Genomic DNA, 17,146 nt, shown 5'->3' on the forward strand with positions numbered 1-17,146 from the left:
AAGCACGACTAGTATGTCGAGGTTTTAAAGACAAGAATGATTATGATTTAAAAGATACATACTCGCCAGTATCTAGATTATCACTCATACGAGCATTACTTTCAATAGTAAATAAATATGATCTAGAAATCTGTCAATATGATGTAAAAACGGCATTCCTTTATGGAAATTTAGATGAAGATACCAGAAGGTCTAGATGTAGATGAAAAGACAAAACAAATAAAGATACTTAAATTAAAGAAATCTTTGTATGGATTAAAAGTAAGTCCAAAGAAGTGGAACACTAGATTTAATCAAGTGGTAAAAGAAATTGGTCTCGAAAACGATTTACATGAACCATGTTTGTATACTTGGAGGAAAAATGGAATCGTAGTTGTGTTGCTAATTTATGTAGATGACATTTTAGCCGCTAGCAATGATAAAACAAAATTAGATGAAGTTGGGAATCACTTATGCAAGAATTTCGAGATGAAAGTTCTTGGTGAACCCAGGAAATTTCTTGGAATTGAGATAGAGAGAAATAGACAAGAAAAATACATTGTATTGAAGCAAAGTAATTATATTCAAAGCATTTTAGATAGAATCAAGATGACAGATTGTAATCCTCAAAACACCCCAATGGTTACTAGACAAACTGAAAATAGATGCAAAAGAAGAAAACAAGAAGAATCAGAATCGTCCAAATGTGAACAATCATCAACAACTAGAAAAGCTCCATACAGAGAGGCAATTGGAAGTCTCATGGACTTAGCAAATGGAACTAGACCAGATATTGCGTTTGCTGTACATTACTTAGCTAGAAAACAATTAGATGCCAACGAAGACGACTGGAAATATGTTAAGAGAATTCTGAGATATTTAAAGGGCACTGTAGATTTAAGCCTGAAATACACAGGTAACTCAGATGAACTAGAAGCTTTTTCAGATGCTAGTTTTAGAGACAATAATGACTCAACTTCATCAGGTGGATACATTATTAGACTGTTTGGTGACATAATAGCATGGAGAAGTCACAAACAAAACTATGTTACACTTTCGACTTGTCAAGCTGAGTATTTGACAATGAGTGATGCCTGTCAAGAGATAATATCTCTGGATAAAGCGATTAGATTTATTATTGGAAAAACACTATTTCCTACGACTATTTGGTGTGATAACAAATCAGCAAATGATTGTACTAAGAAAGATGGCAGTCATAAACTTAAGATGTTTGATAATAGTGTAAATGAAATTAAATTAGAATTACTAGAAAGAGAGAAAACAGGTAATAGAAAGCACATGGCAAAAACCCATGGTGATTTCATTAAACAATGCGTTAATGAAAATAAAATAAGAGTTTGTTGGATATCTACGAAAGAGAACCTAGCAGATATACTCACAAAACCATTACCTGCAGAACCATTTAGATACTTAAGAGATAAATTTTTGGACTAAAATAATTAGAAGTTCATAAAATTGTTAGAATAAATTATAATTATATTTTCATTATGTTACAGAAAACTCTGTTGATCGCAAGAAGTAGCGCAGTGGAAGCTGGACGTGGGAAATGGAGGGAGTGTTAAGAAGACACGAATTTACCCAAGTCCGCTGAGATCTATTTTTTATATATCTAGATTATTATTATTATGGCTAGTGAGTTGGCGTCGGTCTGCGCGCCGCTTGACGGCGCATACGACTCCTCTCCCCTTTACTCTCTATACTTTACTTTATATCTTGTACTATTGGCGGTACTACGTGCAGCCACGTGCATACACCTTATAATTATTCTTTTACGTTCTTTTTGTATTATTACAATATTGTTAATTATTCAAGATAACATATTATCAATTATTAATCATTTTGAAGATAAATAAAGATTCGTTTAGATTATTTAATATGAAACTGTTGTGTTAAATTAATTCAGTTCCTCACAATAAAAATTCTTGAACAATTTGCTAGAAATTGGGAAGTAATCTAAAAAAAACACTTTTCTCAAAATTTTTCGACAACGATATCTCATGAACAAATCAATCGATTTCGGCGTGCTTGGTAGTGATCGGTTTTTCGAGGTTAAGAGCTGATTAGTTTTTGGAATCGATTAGTAAAGTAATTTATAATGTATTCAAAAAAAGCAATTATTATTTTTGAGATTTTCGCATTCAAAAGTTGAAAGAGGTTTACACACAAACACACACACACACGCGCGCGCGCGCGCATGCGTGCGGGCATCGTCGCTGGAACAGTCAAAAAGCTTTCTGGGCCTAGAAACGTAAAAATGTTTTTGATATTATCAACATAGTTTGAAAAATTAGATGAATTGATTGAATTTCATTTGATTCTTTTAAAATGAAATAGCTCATTGAAGATAAAACTCATGGAAATTTCAATAAAATATGTAAATCTGAACGAGATTTTTCTTATTAATTCTCAAAGTAATATAAGATAAGAACACTTTCAACAAAAAATAAAGCGAACTTCGACAAATTCCAATGAAACTAAAATGGAACTCTCTTGTAAATATTCTCTTCACAATAGAAAACGAATTTTTTTTAACTGGTTGATGAATTACAATGTTCCGAAGTAACAAACACAGAAAACAACATAATATAAAAAAACTAGATATAATAGAAAAACAACATTAAGTTTACACAATAGTTTTATAAGTACTTTTCTATCACGAGCAAAGTAAGAAGGGAGAATAAGGAAGCTAACTTTATTGCTTAAAATTACTAGTTAACATTTAAATTATTACTGATGAATCAGTAATAAGTATTGAATTTGAAGCAAAAAAATCCATTCACAAATCAGAATTCCAATAGAAACAAAAAACTTATTGTGGAAAGTCGAATTAGTCTTAGAGGTAAAGTAAATACTTTTGCTTGTTAACAACTATTAAGAAAATAAGTTATTAGTATTTATAGTCTAATTAAACTATAACAAATATAATAAAATACTTTATTTTTGATAGACTTACTTCTTCTAGATAACCTTGAGGTACGAAACGAAATAACGTATCTTTGGGATATAATTTTTGGTAAATTTTCAATTTCCTTTTATTTCTTTTGATGATAGCAGTTCGAGTTTCCCCTTTATTTTCACTCATGATGATAAAGTATAGATTTCTGAAATAGATAAAAATTATATTAAAAGTACAATAAGTTACAATAAAGCTTCCGATGATCTTAAATGTAAAGAAGTTTAAACAAAGCTTGAATTTTTTGTCAATTCGTAACGTACATTTATGACAATTTTAGTTGTTTTATACACTAAAATACCTTCTACATATTTAAATTCACCATTTTGTTTCGTCAAATATTTCAAACGTAAATATTGACAAATTAGAAAACTAGTAAATGATGATGATTTTGAAATGACACTCAATCTCGCAGCATCGATTCTTGAGTCGATAAGAAAAAAAGTAAATAAATAATTACCCAAAAAATAAATCAATTTATTTTACAACTACGAAAACAAATTAAAATTGAAATCGAAAATGTAGCTTTATATTATAAGTCGATAAATTTTAATTACTCACAAAATTTTTTAAATATATTTTATTAATTTATTTCATACACACACCGGACTTGATTGTAAATACTTGTTTTTCAGTGTGAGTGTGAATATATTTTTTGATTTAATTTTTCCATTGTTTACTTATTTATTTATAATTGAAAAATTGTTTAGTATTTACACATATAATCATTTAAAGAAGTATAGATAATAACTGATAATAACTTACTTTTACATCCAATCACCAAAAAATATATTGTATTTAGTCACTACAGCACGTGCTTCACACTGTTATGTAGCTGTAAAATTACGATTATACTTTCTGTAGTATTATCTATAACAGAAATACTTTTAAATACGACTTTTGATATGCGTTTTTGTTTGTGGCGTTCTCTGTTATTTTTCTTGTTTTAACTTTATACTACATAGTACTTTATAAATCCACTCATACCACGTAACTGAAAAAAAATAGGTTATTTAGGAGGTGTCCAAAACCGTGGAAAATGCGTTCGATAGACATCCAGTCTGTTTCGACAAATATGGCAGTCACACGTGTATTTGCGCGCGCAAGTTTCAACAAATCTGCGCAAGCGTACAGGGAATGTTGTCGACTTTTTAAGTCACAATCACCATTTGACTATAGCATAAAGTTCCAGTAACACTGAAAACTTTTGCTATATATAAATAATTATTAGTAATAAGTATTATTACCCTTGCGACCTTGGGCAAACGGTTTTTGTTCAATTTGGCTACCGTTTGATCGCCGTTTATCCACCGTTTATCACCGGATTGTTAACATTTCATAAACGGTTTATTTGTTCCATTGGTTAACGGTGACTAAACGAAGAACACACGGTTCATAAACGGTGTTAAAGCGGTGGTTTGACGGTTAAAAAACGGTGGTTTAATGGTTTAAAAACGCTTCAAAAACGGTTTATAAACAGTTAAAAAACAGTGTGTAAGCGGTGAAAAAAACAATAAATAAACGGTAATTAATCGATATAAACAGTGGAGATACGGTAAAGCCACGGAACGTACTTCGTTTGTAAGAAATAAAACTACGACGAAAATAACTTGATCAATATTTTTAGATTCAAGTTACATCAAATTTTTTTAACTTTGCTAAATTTACTTATTGCTTTATTTAAGAAAGCGGTAAAACATATATTAAAAAAATTTACTTATATCATTTCTTGTGATATAAGAAAAGAATATTTATAGTAATAATAATCTTCAACATTTTTATTATTAAAATTTAAATTATTCAACTACTTTTAAACTTTTAAACCTTTTCTAATTTAAACATTACTTTTATAATACTTTTTAATACTTTTGTCATTGTTTAATATAATTTTAAAATTATTGCAACAAGTTAAACTTAAAATAATCTATTCCTTAATGAAGCTGATCCTTATAGTTGATTTTTTTTTAAACGACTCCGACACTGCCGAAATAAATCACTCATCCAGCTCTTTAGGTTTATTGTTATATCATCTAGGCCCCCCTCAATGTATTTGATTTCCCTTTTTCGTTGCAGATACAGGCAGACATCTAAATAAACACAATAATAATTTCAAAACTTCTTTGTAGTTAAATTAACCGAAGAAGCTATTCATACGTAAAAAAAGTTCTGTTCATTTTTACCGCGAGACTGTAAGGCCTTCACTTACACATTAGGATTTCAGGTTCTTACGTTCACGTGGCGCGTATAAATCAGGACTTTTTTCGTATGAATAGACATGACAAATTCAATGTCAAGACCTCCTTAGTTTCGATATCAATAAATATTTTTTGTTATCGTTGTAACTTTACGAGTAATATTAGACTAGGGTTGAAGTACCGTGGACAATTTACCCTTGTGAACTCTGTTTGTCCTTTTTGGACATTTTATGTTTAAATAATAATATTTTGGAATTATAGTAAATACAAAAATCATTAATTTAATTTATGCAAATGATAAAATTTGAAACTTCTACGTAAACATTAAATAACATTGACATTTCTAAGACAATCAATGAAATTTTAACTGTCCAAAAAATGGTACTAAGATGTTCAAAACCGGTACTTTAAACCTATACAATAAAAATAACACTAAAGATTGATGCTGGAAATGATCAATAAAAATTCGGTGATTACTAACAACTTTCGAATGCTTCGCATTATGAGTAGTGCGATTTTAAATTGATTGTAGCTCTAAGATGCAGAATTTTTTAATCATTTTATTTAAGTACTCTGAGATTTAAGAGGAGAAACTAATTTTTCAAGACAAGAAAAATTTAATGTTTCTCATATGGTAGTATTTTTTCTGCTCAATACGACAATATAATCAATATAATAATATATGACGATAGAATTACAATAAAGGCCGTCGCCAGATAAGCCGGGGTAAAATGCCCCCAAAGCAATCGGGCTAATTTTTTTTTCTGAAATACCTTATACTGTGGACAACATCTCAGCCCAGTTTCAACTCGGAAATATCACGCGTTTTTGAGTAAAAAAAAAAAGTTTTTTTTTTTTCAAATCCATTTTTCTCCGAATCTACTTGACAATATTAAAAAAAGTGTTTATGGGTTTTAAGATATCACTAACTAGTATTCCTAGAAAAATTCGCTCGATAATCGGGTAAGTTGGTCATAGGTAAAAATGCGATTATATTTAAAAAAAAATTTTTTTTATGCCAAAAACGTATGGTACACCTTAGTTTTTTTTTCACGTATTACTCTAATATTAATCTACAACATATATTTTTTTAGGATTTTTCAAAATATTAGACGATAGTTAAAAAAAATTAAATATTAAAAAAAAATTTTTTTTTGCCCTAAATTCCTTAAGTACAGTCATGTAATTTTTTTATACATTATCCCTTCGTCTCAGTTTACAAAATATATTTTTTTCATACTTTAAAAAATATTAGATGATTGCAACGATCATTAAACTTGTTTTTTAATCAATTTTTTCAACTTGTTTGTACTTAATTTTTAGTAGATTTCATAGAAATCTAACTATTGCATTGGTCCTCATGACGGAACTTTTGAAAAATTTTGCCATATTTCGACTCAGCTCGTCAAGCGAATTCAGAAAATGCATATGGTTCAAAAGTTTATATATGTATGTATTTATATATATATATATATATATATATATATATATATATATATATATATATATATATATATATATATATATATATATATATATATATATATATATATATGGGATATAACGCGGCTTGTCAGGACGATAGCGTCGCCAATTTACAACGGATCTCTACCAAACTCAACATAGTTATTCTACAGATAAATACCAAAGTCAAGTTCGAAGATGAGCTTAATCGGTCAAGTAATTTAGAAATACCAGGATTTCAAAATTTTGAAAATCATAAAAATTCATATTTCTTCACTTTCGAACTCGAATAACTTTTGAATGGGATAACTTATTGCAATTCTGTAAATTGCATCCGAAAGCTCTTTAAATAAGCTTTAATGTGAGTACCATGTCATATGTGTAGTCTCAAAATTATGCCCCATTCCCCTATGCCAATTATGAAATTTGCTATTGCACTGGTTTTAGTATTTGTCCGTCGATATATATTTTTGTCGATTGCATATAAGTTAAAAGCCCTAGTTCTGTATACGATCTTCGTTATATTTTTTTCTATTCATGATGAAATCTACTTCCATTTCGGCTGCCGAATGGTCTTTTTATTTTTTCTAGAGTCATTATTTATTGCTCTGCTCTTGAATAATTATTTTATACATATATTTAACAATATTAAATCTTTTAAACAAAAATAATAAATAAACAATCAATTAATTATCATCATCACTATCTTCATGGATTACAGAAGTAATATTTTCTGTATTGAATAAACGACTCAATTTTTCTGCAGGTCTAGGAATTTTTGAAAGGTATCAGCCATATGATAAATGATAAATAATTGCTGCGATATGAGAGCAGCACCCAACTGTTCTGCGACCATTTGCGCATTCACAAAAATAACGTTTTATTCCTGAAACTCCTATGCTGTTTGGCACATACTCGATGAAACACCTATATATTTTTCTGTTCATGTGGCGTGATTGTACTTGAATTTTTAAGATATTCGATTTTTCTTTGATGAATTTTAAATTCAAATGTCTATCTTCATCAATTACTTCAGCTAAATAAGATATTGCTTGAGAGAATTGGTAAGTGCCGGAGAATAATATTTTTAATTGGTTTTCTGTCAGTTCTGGAAAATCAAGTATATCAGCCTCTGAAATATCTTCAAACGGAAGTTTTTTTCTAAACCACCCTTTTGTTTCAACTTCTTCAGCCAAAGTATTCTCAGTATTTTTTCGGTCAATCATTCTTTGTAAAATATCATCGGTGATATTGACATCCGAAATCAGTCGCTTACTGAATTGATTATGTAGAAAGGACGCAATGCGATAATATGGTCCGATTTTCGGGATCATTTTATTATCAAAATCATTATCTAAAAGAGCATTTTTTTGTTTCATCATACCATGAACCGATTCAACTGCCCATCTCAACTTTGTCACAAAGCGGGAATCATTAGATTCCTGAGTAGTGAGTTGCTTTCGCTTGCCTTTAAGAGCAGGCATTAATACTGTGAACTGTTTGGATTCTAAGTATTCCTTGACGTCTCGAAATCCGCGATCCATAATAAAAATGTCCCCGGGCTTCATCAACTGAGACAGTAAACCATTCGGATAATCAATAACATGTCTCAGTAACTGAGCATCATTTTCATTTGCAGGAAAAGGACCTAACATGTCAACTACAAATCCATCAGTCGTACAAATAGTGAACGGCTTACACAAATGGGTAAGTAAAACTGGGCTGAGATGTTGTCCACAGTATAAGGTATTTTAGAAAAAAAAATTAGCCCGATTGCTTTGGGGGCATTTTACCCCGGCTTATCTGGCGACGGCCTTTCTGTACTTCAGTTATATACAGAATTTTATCGCTATTTTATTAAAGCGACATTCTAAAAATACGATTATTATTATTATTAGAAAGTTTATAAATTGATCCAGTGATCATACATACTTTTAACTTTAAGGGTGTCTGCGCTACTGGTTGCCACATGGTTTTCATTTCTGTTTTTCGGCAATTGTATATACATATTCTGCATCACGTTATCTGGCCAAATAGCGTGCATGACCGTATCGGCACGTTTTCTCATAGTTCCTGCTAATAACATCATGGCTACTTTGTCACTTGGCATTTTCACCTCATCGATGATTATGAACTACAAATAAATAATAATCAAAGTAGAATAAGTTATTTGTCTGAAAGAAGTATAAGTTTTCTGAAAAGTATTAAAATTTTTCTTTTACTAATTTTTAATAGTCATTTATTTCTGAAAAATAAATTCTTTTGGTGATATAAGCTTACCTCCTGGTTATCTTCTACAACTACCGATTCTGTTAGTTTTGGATACACTATATTCTGTTGTCGTTGCTGCTGTTGTTGTTGTTGTTGTTGTTGCTGTTGTTGTCGTACTTTATTTTTTTTTAATAATCTTAACAATTTTGAATTAGCTGCTGCAACAGATGCTTCTAGTGCTGTTAGCCTCGCCATTGGTCCAAGTGCTGTACGCTTTCTCGGGTTTCGCCTTTGTAGAGACTGTGGTCGGGGCGTACTTCCGGATCGAAGAGATTTTATCGATTCTTCCTCTGGCGTTTCATAACTATTCAGCGGTGGCGTTGATAAATTCTGCATACTGGTCTGTTCACGTATTAGATTCGCAGGTCGAACATGCTTGCTTGATTTCGATTGAAAATTATTATCGTAAGTTTGGCTGCCACTCTCGTTCAACTGTCAACAATTTTTTGTATACATATTAAATGTTATTTGATATTATATAATTCGAATAAAAATTTTTCTTTATCAATCAAGGATCGGTATTTTATATTATTCAAACTTACCTCATCATCATCGGAGGACCTGAGGGGATTTCTTGGTGATGACATGTTAAGATAAAAATCTGCTGTCTTCTTCGTATTGGACATCTGAGTAATCTAAGACAAAAACATCTCAATAATATATGCAACTGAATAATAAATGATTTCGTTAAAAGTTGTGACTTGAATGAACACAGAAAAATTTATTTTTTCCCTGTAGCTCTGCGATGACCAATTTTTCTGCAAGCTTGCAGTTTGACCTAGGTCAAATATTTGCAATTTGTAGGGAATTCTAAGTTTGAAGGAAGTTCGAGCGTAACTAATGAGTCGAAATAATGTTAGAATTTTTGTTAAATTTTAGTCTTTCCGATTTATTTTTTTTTAATTTTGCGATTAGTAAAATGACGTATTTATTTATACGTATTCTTAATTTCAAAGCTAAAAGCGGAAAATTATTTTTTACATTGGATTCGTTCGAACCTCCTTAATAAAAACTATTGAAATTTATTATTTATTATAAAATAATGCTACATACGTCATCCTTTTTTTTATTTTTTTTCCTAGCTGGGATATTGTGATCACCTGGGCTGTATGAAACCTTAAGAGTCCTGATTCGCATAGACCCATTATAACGACTTTTTAATTCATAGCGGTCATCTAATTTTTTCATGAAAAATCAAAATGTATTTTTTATTAGTTGCGCATAGATATTGCAGAGTAATAATAAATAAATAAATAAATAATAATTTATTACCATCTGAAGCAATGATTTTACGTCGTCTAAAGGCGTCGCTCCGTCGTATCGTACATAAAAAAGCTCATTTTCATCTTCATTCAATGAAATGGGACATAAATTCCCATTGTCTCCTACTTTGAAAACATACCTCGTCTCCACAATCCACCCCCTTTCACCAGATGCTACTAAGCAATACTTGTCCATAATTAGACTGTACTATCTAAAAACGTAATGAAAAGAAACCGTAAGTGGACTCAGTTGTACCTATGAACGTGTATTATTTTACTATTTATGATATTGAAGTTAGCAGACGACCAAAAATTTTTAATTTTTTTTTAAATTAAATTACAACTAAAAAGACATTTATAAAAAATTGCACTTATAGTTTTTCAAGTTTTTAACATGTGATATTTTTTTTTTCATTGTATAATTGAAATTTTTTTGATAAATTTTAAAATGTCAGCTAACTTCATTTTCATTACTATTTATGCATTACTAAATTTTTTAATGTATTTTTAATTATTATTAATAATAGTTTATTGTTTTGAAGATAATTTTATGATAAATATAATAATTATTTGAAATTTATTGAAAGATTTCTGTGAATTTAACTTTTATAAATGAAGATTAAAATTTATATAATTATAAGATTATAAGATTAAATTTATATAATTAATGATATGTTTATATAGTTAATGATAGATTAAAATTAATAATTAATGATAGAGAAGTATTTTTATAAATTACATATTAACTTATCGTGAAATTCTTAACATAAATGTTATCAATTTTTTTTTTTATTAAAATTTTTTTAATTAAAAAATTATCAAGTGACTGCTAACTTTGATGATATAAAAATGTACTACATTGTACGTACGGTTTTTACAACTATTACTAATATGTTCATTCATATTATTTTTTTTTTTAAATAGTTAATACTTTTTTTGCATGCCTGTTTATTGTTCTCATTTTTTTGTGAGTATTTTTATTTACTTTACATAAACAAAAAAAGTAATATAATTTTTTTTTTGCTTTATACATTCGTAAGAGTTAGGTTAAAATAATTTTTAGCCTACATTTTTAATGTTAAAAATTTCAAAATTCAAATTACCATCATTTTTCTTTCATAAAGTTTCATGCTGTTATAATTAACAAAATATTCAGTAGTTACTTACCACTTTCATATAAATAAAAACTGCAAGTTTCGATGATTTAATTATTAATTATAAGCACGTTGATAAATAACAGGTACGCTAGATACGTTGGACGAACACTCAGTACATTCGTAGTGTGATTAGACCTCACCTCACCCGTCTCAGCGTCCAGCGACATCCCGCCATTTTCTTTTACCCGGGAAATTTTTAATTTGAAATTTTTATCGCTCATGTAAGAGAGAATTCTGGTGACGATAATTTGAATAATTGATTCACAATTTTTTTATAGAGAACTGAATTTTCAACTTTACAATAAAAATAGACGTTTCTTATTGCAAATAATAAAAATTTCAAATTTGAATTCTTCCGGTTGAAAAAAATTTAGAGGGGCACAGAGGGGAGGAGAACTGAACCGGAATACATTCATTTCTATGTGGCATGTATTATAGATTTGATTGGTAGCTAGGAGAGACTGTACATTTATATGAGTGTATAGTCGCTACTCCCAAAGATAGACCCATGTGGTTTTGTTTATCTTGTTACTTGTTGAATCAGTATTAAAAAACACTAACTATAATAAACAGTGTATAAATATCATGAACAATTATTAACTTTTAAACAACTCGTTGAAAAACAGCTAATTTTTATAGAAATCAATAAATAGTGCACGACAGCATAAGTGTTTTTTGATACACAGCATTGAAGTGTTGAACATTATTAAATCATTAAAAGTACAGGTTAGTATTCTCAATACTTGAAAAAAAAATTAAAAATACTCTCCTTACTATTTGATAATCATTAATAATTTATTTACAGTAACAGTATATTAATTTACACAGATTTTTTATAATGGAGAGAAAATTGAGTTCTTCACGGACAGCAGTATTTAGACGAAATAAAAGACTAGCTTTAGCTTTCGTTACTGCATTTCCAGGTGCAGAAGGTCCATCTTTACCTGAAAATGTTCTTAACACTGAAGTTATATATTTTTAAAAATATTATTATTATTATTATTATAACTATTTTTAATAGTGATAATATTATGAGCGGTCTATAATAATTTAAGCCATATGAGTAACTCGTGATACTAGATGAAAAATGTTTTTCATTATATCTTCGAAAATTTTAACAATATATTAAGGTTCCAATTTCGAAACAATTATTCACTATTTGTTAATAACAAATTTATTTTCTAAATTTGTCTGGAGATTAAGTTTCTTTTTTCGGTTTGTCCAATCGTTTAATACCTGCATTGTTAGAATAATTTTTCGAAGCGTTTGAAAGATTTTTATAAATAAAGTAAATAATTCCGTTAAGAAGTTTGAAAGCATAAGGTAAAAGACCCAGTTATTAATACTGGATTAGTTATTGACACTTGCAATTTTATTTTAATTAAAAAAAAGCAAGTTAGCTGTAATAAATTAATAAACATAATTTTTGAATTTTAAATTTTTAGAAAATTGATTTTTTGAAAACATTTAATTTTTACAATTAGAATAAAATTGCAAGTATCAAACTACTAGGCCAGTGTCAATAACAGGGTCTTATGCCTTAAACCAAAAAAATTACTAATCTATAAGAGGATTATCATGAAAATTCGTTAGATTTGGCTATTGCTTAAAAAATTGCAAAATTTTTCTAATCATTTTCCTAATAAAATAAATTTCTTGATATAATACACCGTTATAAATGTACTTCAGTAGATGATTAAAAAAATTTATTTTGTCTGAAAAATATTTTTTGAGTTTACTCCGTTTAAATTTTTCGACTCGGGTATAAAATCGTTTTTTAAAGTAATAATAAATCTCGAACTAATTATATTTTTGTACAAATAGAAGATATTAAATTATCTCGATGTGATTTCTTAATTTTCAAAAATTTACATTTAATGTTTTATTCAAAGTTTAATTTTTGTTAAAAATTTTTGAATAATTTTTATTAATTTAATTGTTAAGATGTTAATTAGTTTTAAATAGATATTAAGTAATAATATAATAAATTTTTTTTGTTGAACTTAGAGGTTTGAAACATTTAAAGCTGCATGCAACTTCAACTCTGTCTTCGTCTAGCGCATGAGATATATGTATCGGACCTCTTTATCGCACGTTCACAGTTGCATTAAAATTTTTTCATTAAACTCATCGGTAGAAGCTAGAAAAAAAGTGATTTTTGAATTTTTAATTAGTTATTGCCTGGCCAGGATTTTTTGAAGTAACCAATTTTTTTATAATTAGATTAATTAACTTAAATAGCAATAAATTTAATAATTATTATATCAACTCAAAATCAACAGGTCGAATGTATGTATTGACAGCACGAAAAATTCAAAGAGCTGATTATTGACATACCATTGACCCTATTATTGACAGGTTCTTTATTACAGTTAAATTAATATTAACAATAATCATTTTTACTAACTTATGCAAAACTATCAATAATTTTTATTATTTAAAAATTTTTTTAACACCTAGCTTTTCTATATTTTTTAACAAATTTTTTTTTGTCAATTTTTTCTCATATGCTTTTTGATGATTCCAGAATGCTGATCAAACAGACAAAGTACTTATGGATATTGACACTTCTTCAAGCAGTAATGATGATGATATAGTCGACCGTGTTAATCTTGAAAAGGAAAGTGGAGCAAGTGAAGAGAGAACCGATAATATCGCTTGTAGTTCGAGAGAAAATAATATTCACAATGAAAATTTCGAAGCAGACAATGATTGGGATGATGACAACGCTGCTCACAATGAAGATGAAGATGATGACGACGACGAAGATGATGATGATGATGATGATGAGGATGAGGATGAAGATGATGAGGATGAGGATGAAGATGAAGATGATGAAGATGAAGATGATGACGACGACGAAGATGATGATGATGATGATGATGAGGATGAGGATGAAGATGATGAGGATGAGGATGAAGATGAAGATGATGATCGTGATAACTCATACCTTAGTTTTAAGAACATGCCAACTGCAAAAATTCCGCTTATTCCAAAACTAAATATTACTGCAGAAGACCATATACTCACGACAATGGCTATGTCTGTTCGATATCGATTAACATATGAGGCTACACTCGGAAACCTAAAGTGGCTAAAATCTATTTATCATAAAAATTCAATTCCAACTACAAAAGAAAAGCTTTGGGCATGTCTTAGTCGCAATGGCAACTTGTTGGAAAAGCACTATTATTGCTTACAATGTTCTGAATATTTAGGTCTAAAAAATTTAGAAACAAACAAACTCTCAGAACAGTGCAATTGTGGAGCTTGTGGACCTAATGATGAAGTAGAAGAAAATTTGAGTTATTTTCTTTACATTAATCTTTCAGCACAAATTCAGAATTTACTTACATTGCCAACTATAGAAAAAAATTTAAAATATAGATTTTGGAGAACGAAGACGGATCCTAATGGATACGAAGATATTTACGATGGTGAAGAGTATAAATCTTTGAGTAGTCCAGGAAATTTTTTAGAAACATGGAATAATTTTTCTTTTACCATTAATACCGATGGATGCCAAGTTTCCAAGTCGTCGAATTCCAGCGCATGGCCAATATATGCTGAAATAAACGAGCTCCCTCCGCATCTACGAAAAAAGCATATGCTCCTTGCAGCAATTTTTGTTGGTGCAAAACACTCCGTCATGAATAACTTTTTCAGACCTTTTATGACTGAAATGCGAGCACTTTTCACTGAAGGTATAAACTGGAATCCTCCGAATTCACCTCAAGTAACATCAAGATTCATGGTAACTACATGCAGTGTAGATTCTCCAGCTTGAGCAGCAGTCACTTGTATGAAGCAATTTAATGGAAAGTTTGGATGCTTATACTGCTATTCTAAGGGTAAAAGCTTAAGTCGTGGAAAATTTATATATCCTTTATCGCAATGCTTCAAAAGATTGCGAACGGACGCAGAGTTCCGTATTGATATGATGAAAGCTTACGATAAAGGAAAAATAGTCCACGGAGTTAAAAATATCTCAGCATTAGTGGCATTACCATTGTTTAACATAAACAAAGGTGTAGTTGTTAAAGCCATGCACGCTGTATTTTCAGGTGTAGTTAAACTACACACTAAAATACTTATAACTAGCACAAAAACTTCATATTATGTTGGAAGTCCAAATCATCTAAAGTTAATAGATCAAAGTTTATTGAAAATTAGACCTCCAACGTGCCGTTCTCGAAAACCCCGTTCGATATCTACTTATTCTAAATGGAAAGCATCGGAATGGAGAAATTGGCTGGATTACGCTCCTGTTTGCCTACAAGATATATTAGCACCGAAATACGTTCGTCATCTAGCATATTTGTCGGAAGCCATACATTACTTAAACAGTGATAGTATATCACTAGAAAATTTAGATCGTAGTGAGATGTTGTTGAAAAAATACGTACGCCTTTTTCAAAAATACTTCGGTTTGAGAAATATGACTTACAACATTCACTTACTGACGCATCTAGTAGCAGTTGTACGAAACTGGGGCCCAATATGGGCGCATGAAGCTTTTGTTTTTGAGTCTTAGAATAGACGAATCATGGAAACTATTACAAGTCCGCATGCTCAGGCTGATCAAGTTGCGACGCGGTTTCTTATTAGTAAATTTATTATTTCTTCATTGTATGATGAAACCATTTCTCAGGAGACGAGAAATTTCATTGCTAAAACATTAAAGATATCTATCGATAATGATCGCATTGATATAAGAAACCGTATGATAGGCTTGGGAAAATATAAGACTCGTTCACCAACAAGGGATGAAAGCACAGCTTTAGCGAATACTGGATACAGACCTCAAAGTATCAATTGCTTCAAAAAATGTAGAAATTGAACGGCGTAATATATGAATGCACACACGAAAAAGAATAAATTCTTGTAACTCTACAGTTTTTGGATGGTTATAATATTTTTGGAAATATAACTGCGATAATAAGTTTCTCTGAAAATGAAGAAACTGTTAGTGGTCTACTCATTCAGCGATTAAAGCATGTCAATTATGTATTTTCTTCACTACATATTCATGAAGTAATGCTATGTAGTGATCTAGTTTTTATTAAAGAATCGAAGCTAATAAAACCCGTCGTTAAAATTTTGGCGTCTAACAAATTATACGTGATAAAACAGCCAAATACCTGGGAGACAGACTAAAAAAGGTAAATTAACTAAACAATGATTCTTAAGTTTTGTAATGTTAAGTACCATGGGTATTAATGTATTTGTATAATATAATCACACATGAATATCACCAAAAAGTGTACAAGTAAACTTGATTTATATATATTTCTTATAATCAATGATATAGGTCAATGAAATCGCTTGTTGATTAATATATGTCAATAATCTCACGCTTTTTTTATAATTTATTCTATGGTTTTAAAAAAAAGTATGTTATAAAATTTTATGTCTATCTAAATAAATAATTACAATAGCTACAAATATACTCCTCTCTTACTTTTTAATGAACTTTGGAAAAATACCAGGGTGATTAGGAATAACTTTCTTAGTGAAAAAATTTAGATAGAGGGAAAGATTCTAAGCCTGAAGTTCCTCGGTCATTTTTAAAAATTTTAAGTAGTTTTCGAGTTATTCACGGTTTTAATCCACCAATCATATGTGACAACTGGAATTTAAAAAAATATAAAAAAAGAAGAATATTACAAGTTGGCAACGTCGCATTAGTTAACTTAAAGTCATACATACATATATACATTTTATATTTATTTACTAAGTTCGTATTATTTAAAAATTCATAAGCATACAATAAAACAAGTTATCAACCTCGAATATAATTTTAAGTAATTTGTCTTTGCTTTACTCGTTTACGATTTCAATAAA

General features: G+C 29.4%; 1 protein-coding gene across 2 annotated transcripts; it reads right to left on the reverse strand.

The window, feature by feature from the left end:
- Positions 1 to 4,829: 4,829 nt before the first annotated feature.
- On the reverse strand, positions 4,830 to 11,408 carry LOC123272597 (putative uncharacterized protein DDB_G0291608). Of its 2 annotated transcripts, none has more exons than XM_044739507.1 (7): positions 11,313 to 11,408; positions 10,156 to 10,357; positions 9,937 to 10,058; positions 9,426 to 9,518; positions 8,893 to 9,315; positions 8,545 to 8,746; positions 4,830 to 5,040 (listed from the first exon to the last, which is right to left on the reverse strand). In XM_044739507.1, exons 3-7 carry the CDS (start codon positions 10,018 to 10,020, stop codon positions 4,901 to 4,903), a joined length of 942 nt encoding a protein of 313 aa, XP_044595442.1. In that variant the 5' UTR covers positions 10,021 to 10,058; positions 10,156 to 10,357; positions 11,313 to 11,408; the 3' UTR covers positions 4,830 to 4,900. The 2 variants fall into 2 exon arrangements, with proteins under 2 accessions (XP_044595442.1, XP_044595443.1); XM_044739508.1 differs by lacking the exon at positions 4,830 to 5,040 and adding an exon at positions 8,395 to 8,482.
- Positions 11,409 to 17,146: the final 5,738 nt, after the last annotated feature.

The sequence above is a fragment of the Cotesia glomerata genome, linkage group LG10 (genome assembly GCF_020080835.1).
Source record: "Cotesia glomerata isolate CgM1 linkage group LG10, MPM_Cglom_v2.3, whole genome shotgun sequence".
NCBI classification, from domain to species: domain Eukaryota; kingdom Metazoa; phylum Arthropoda; class Insecta; order Hymenoptera; family Braconidae; genus Cotesia; species Cotesia glomerata.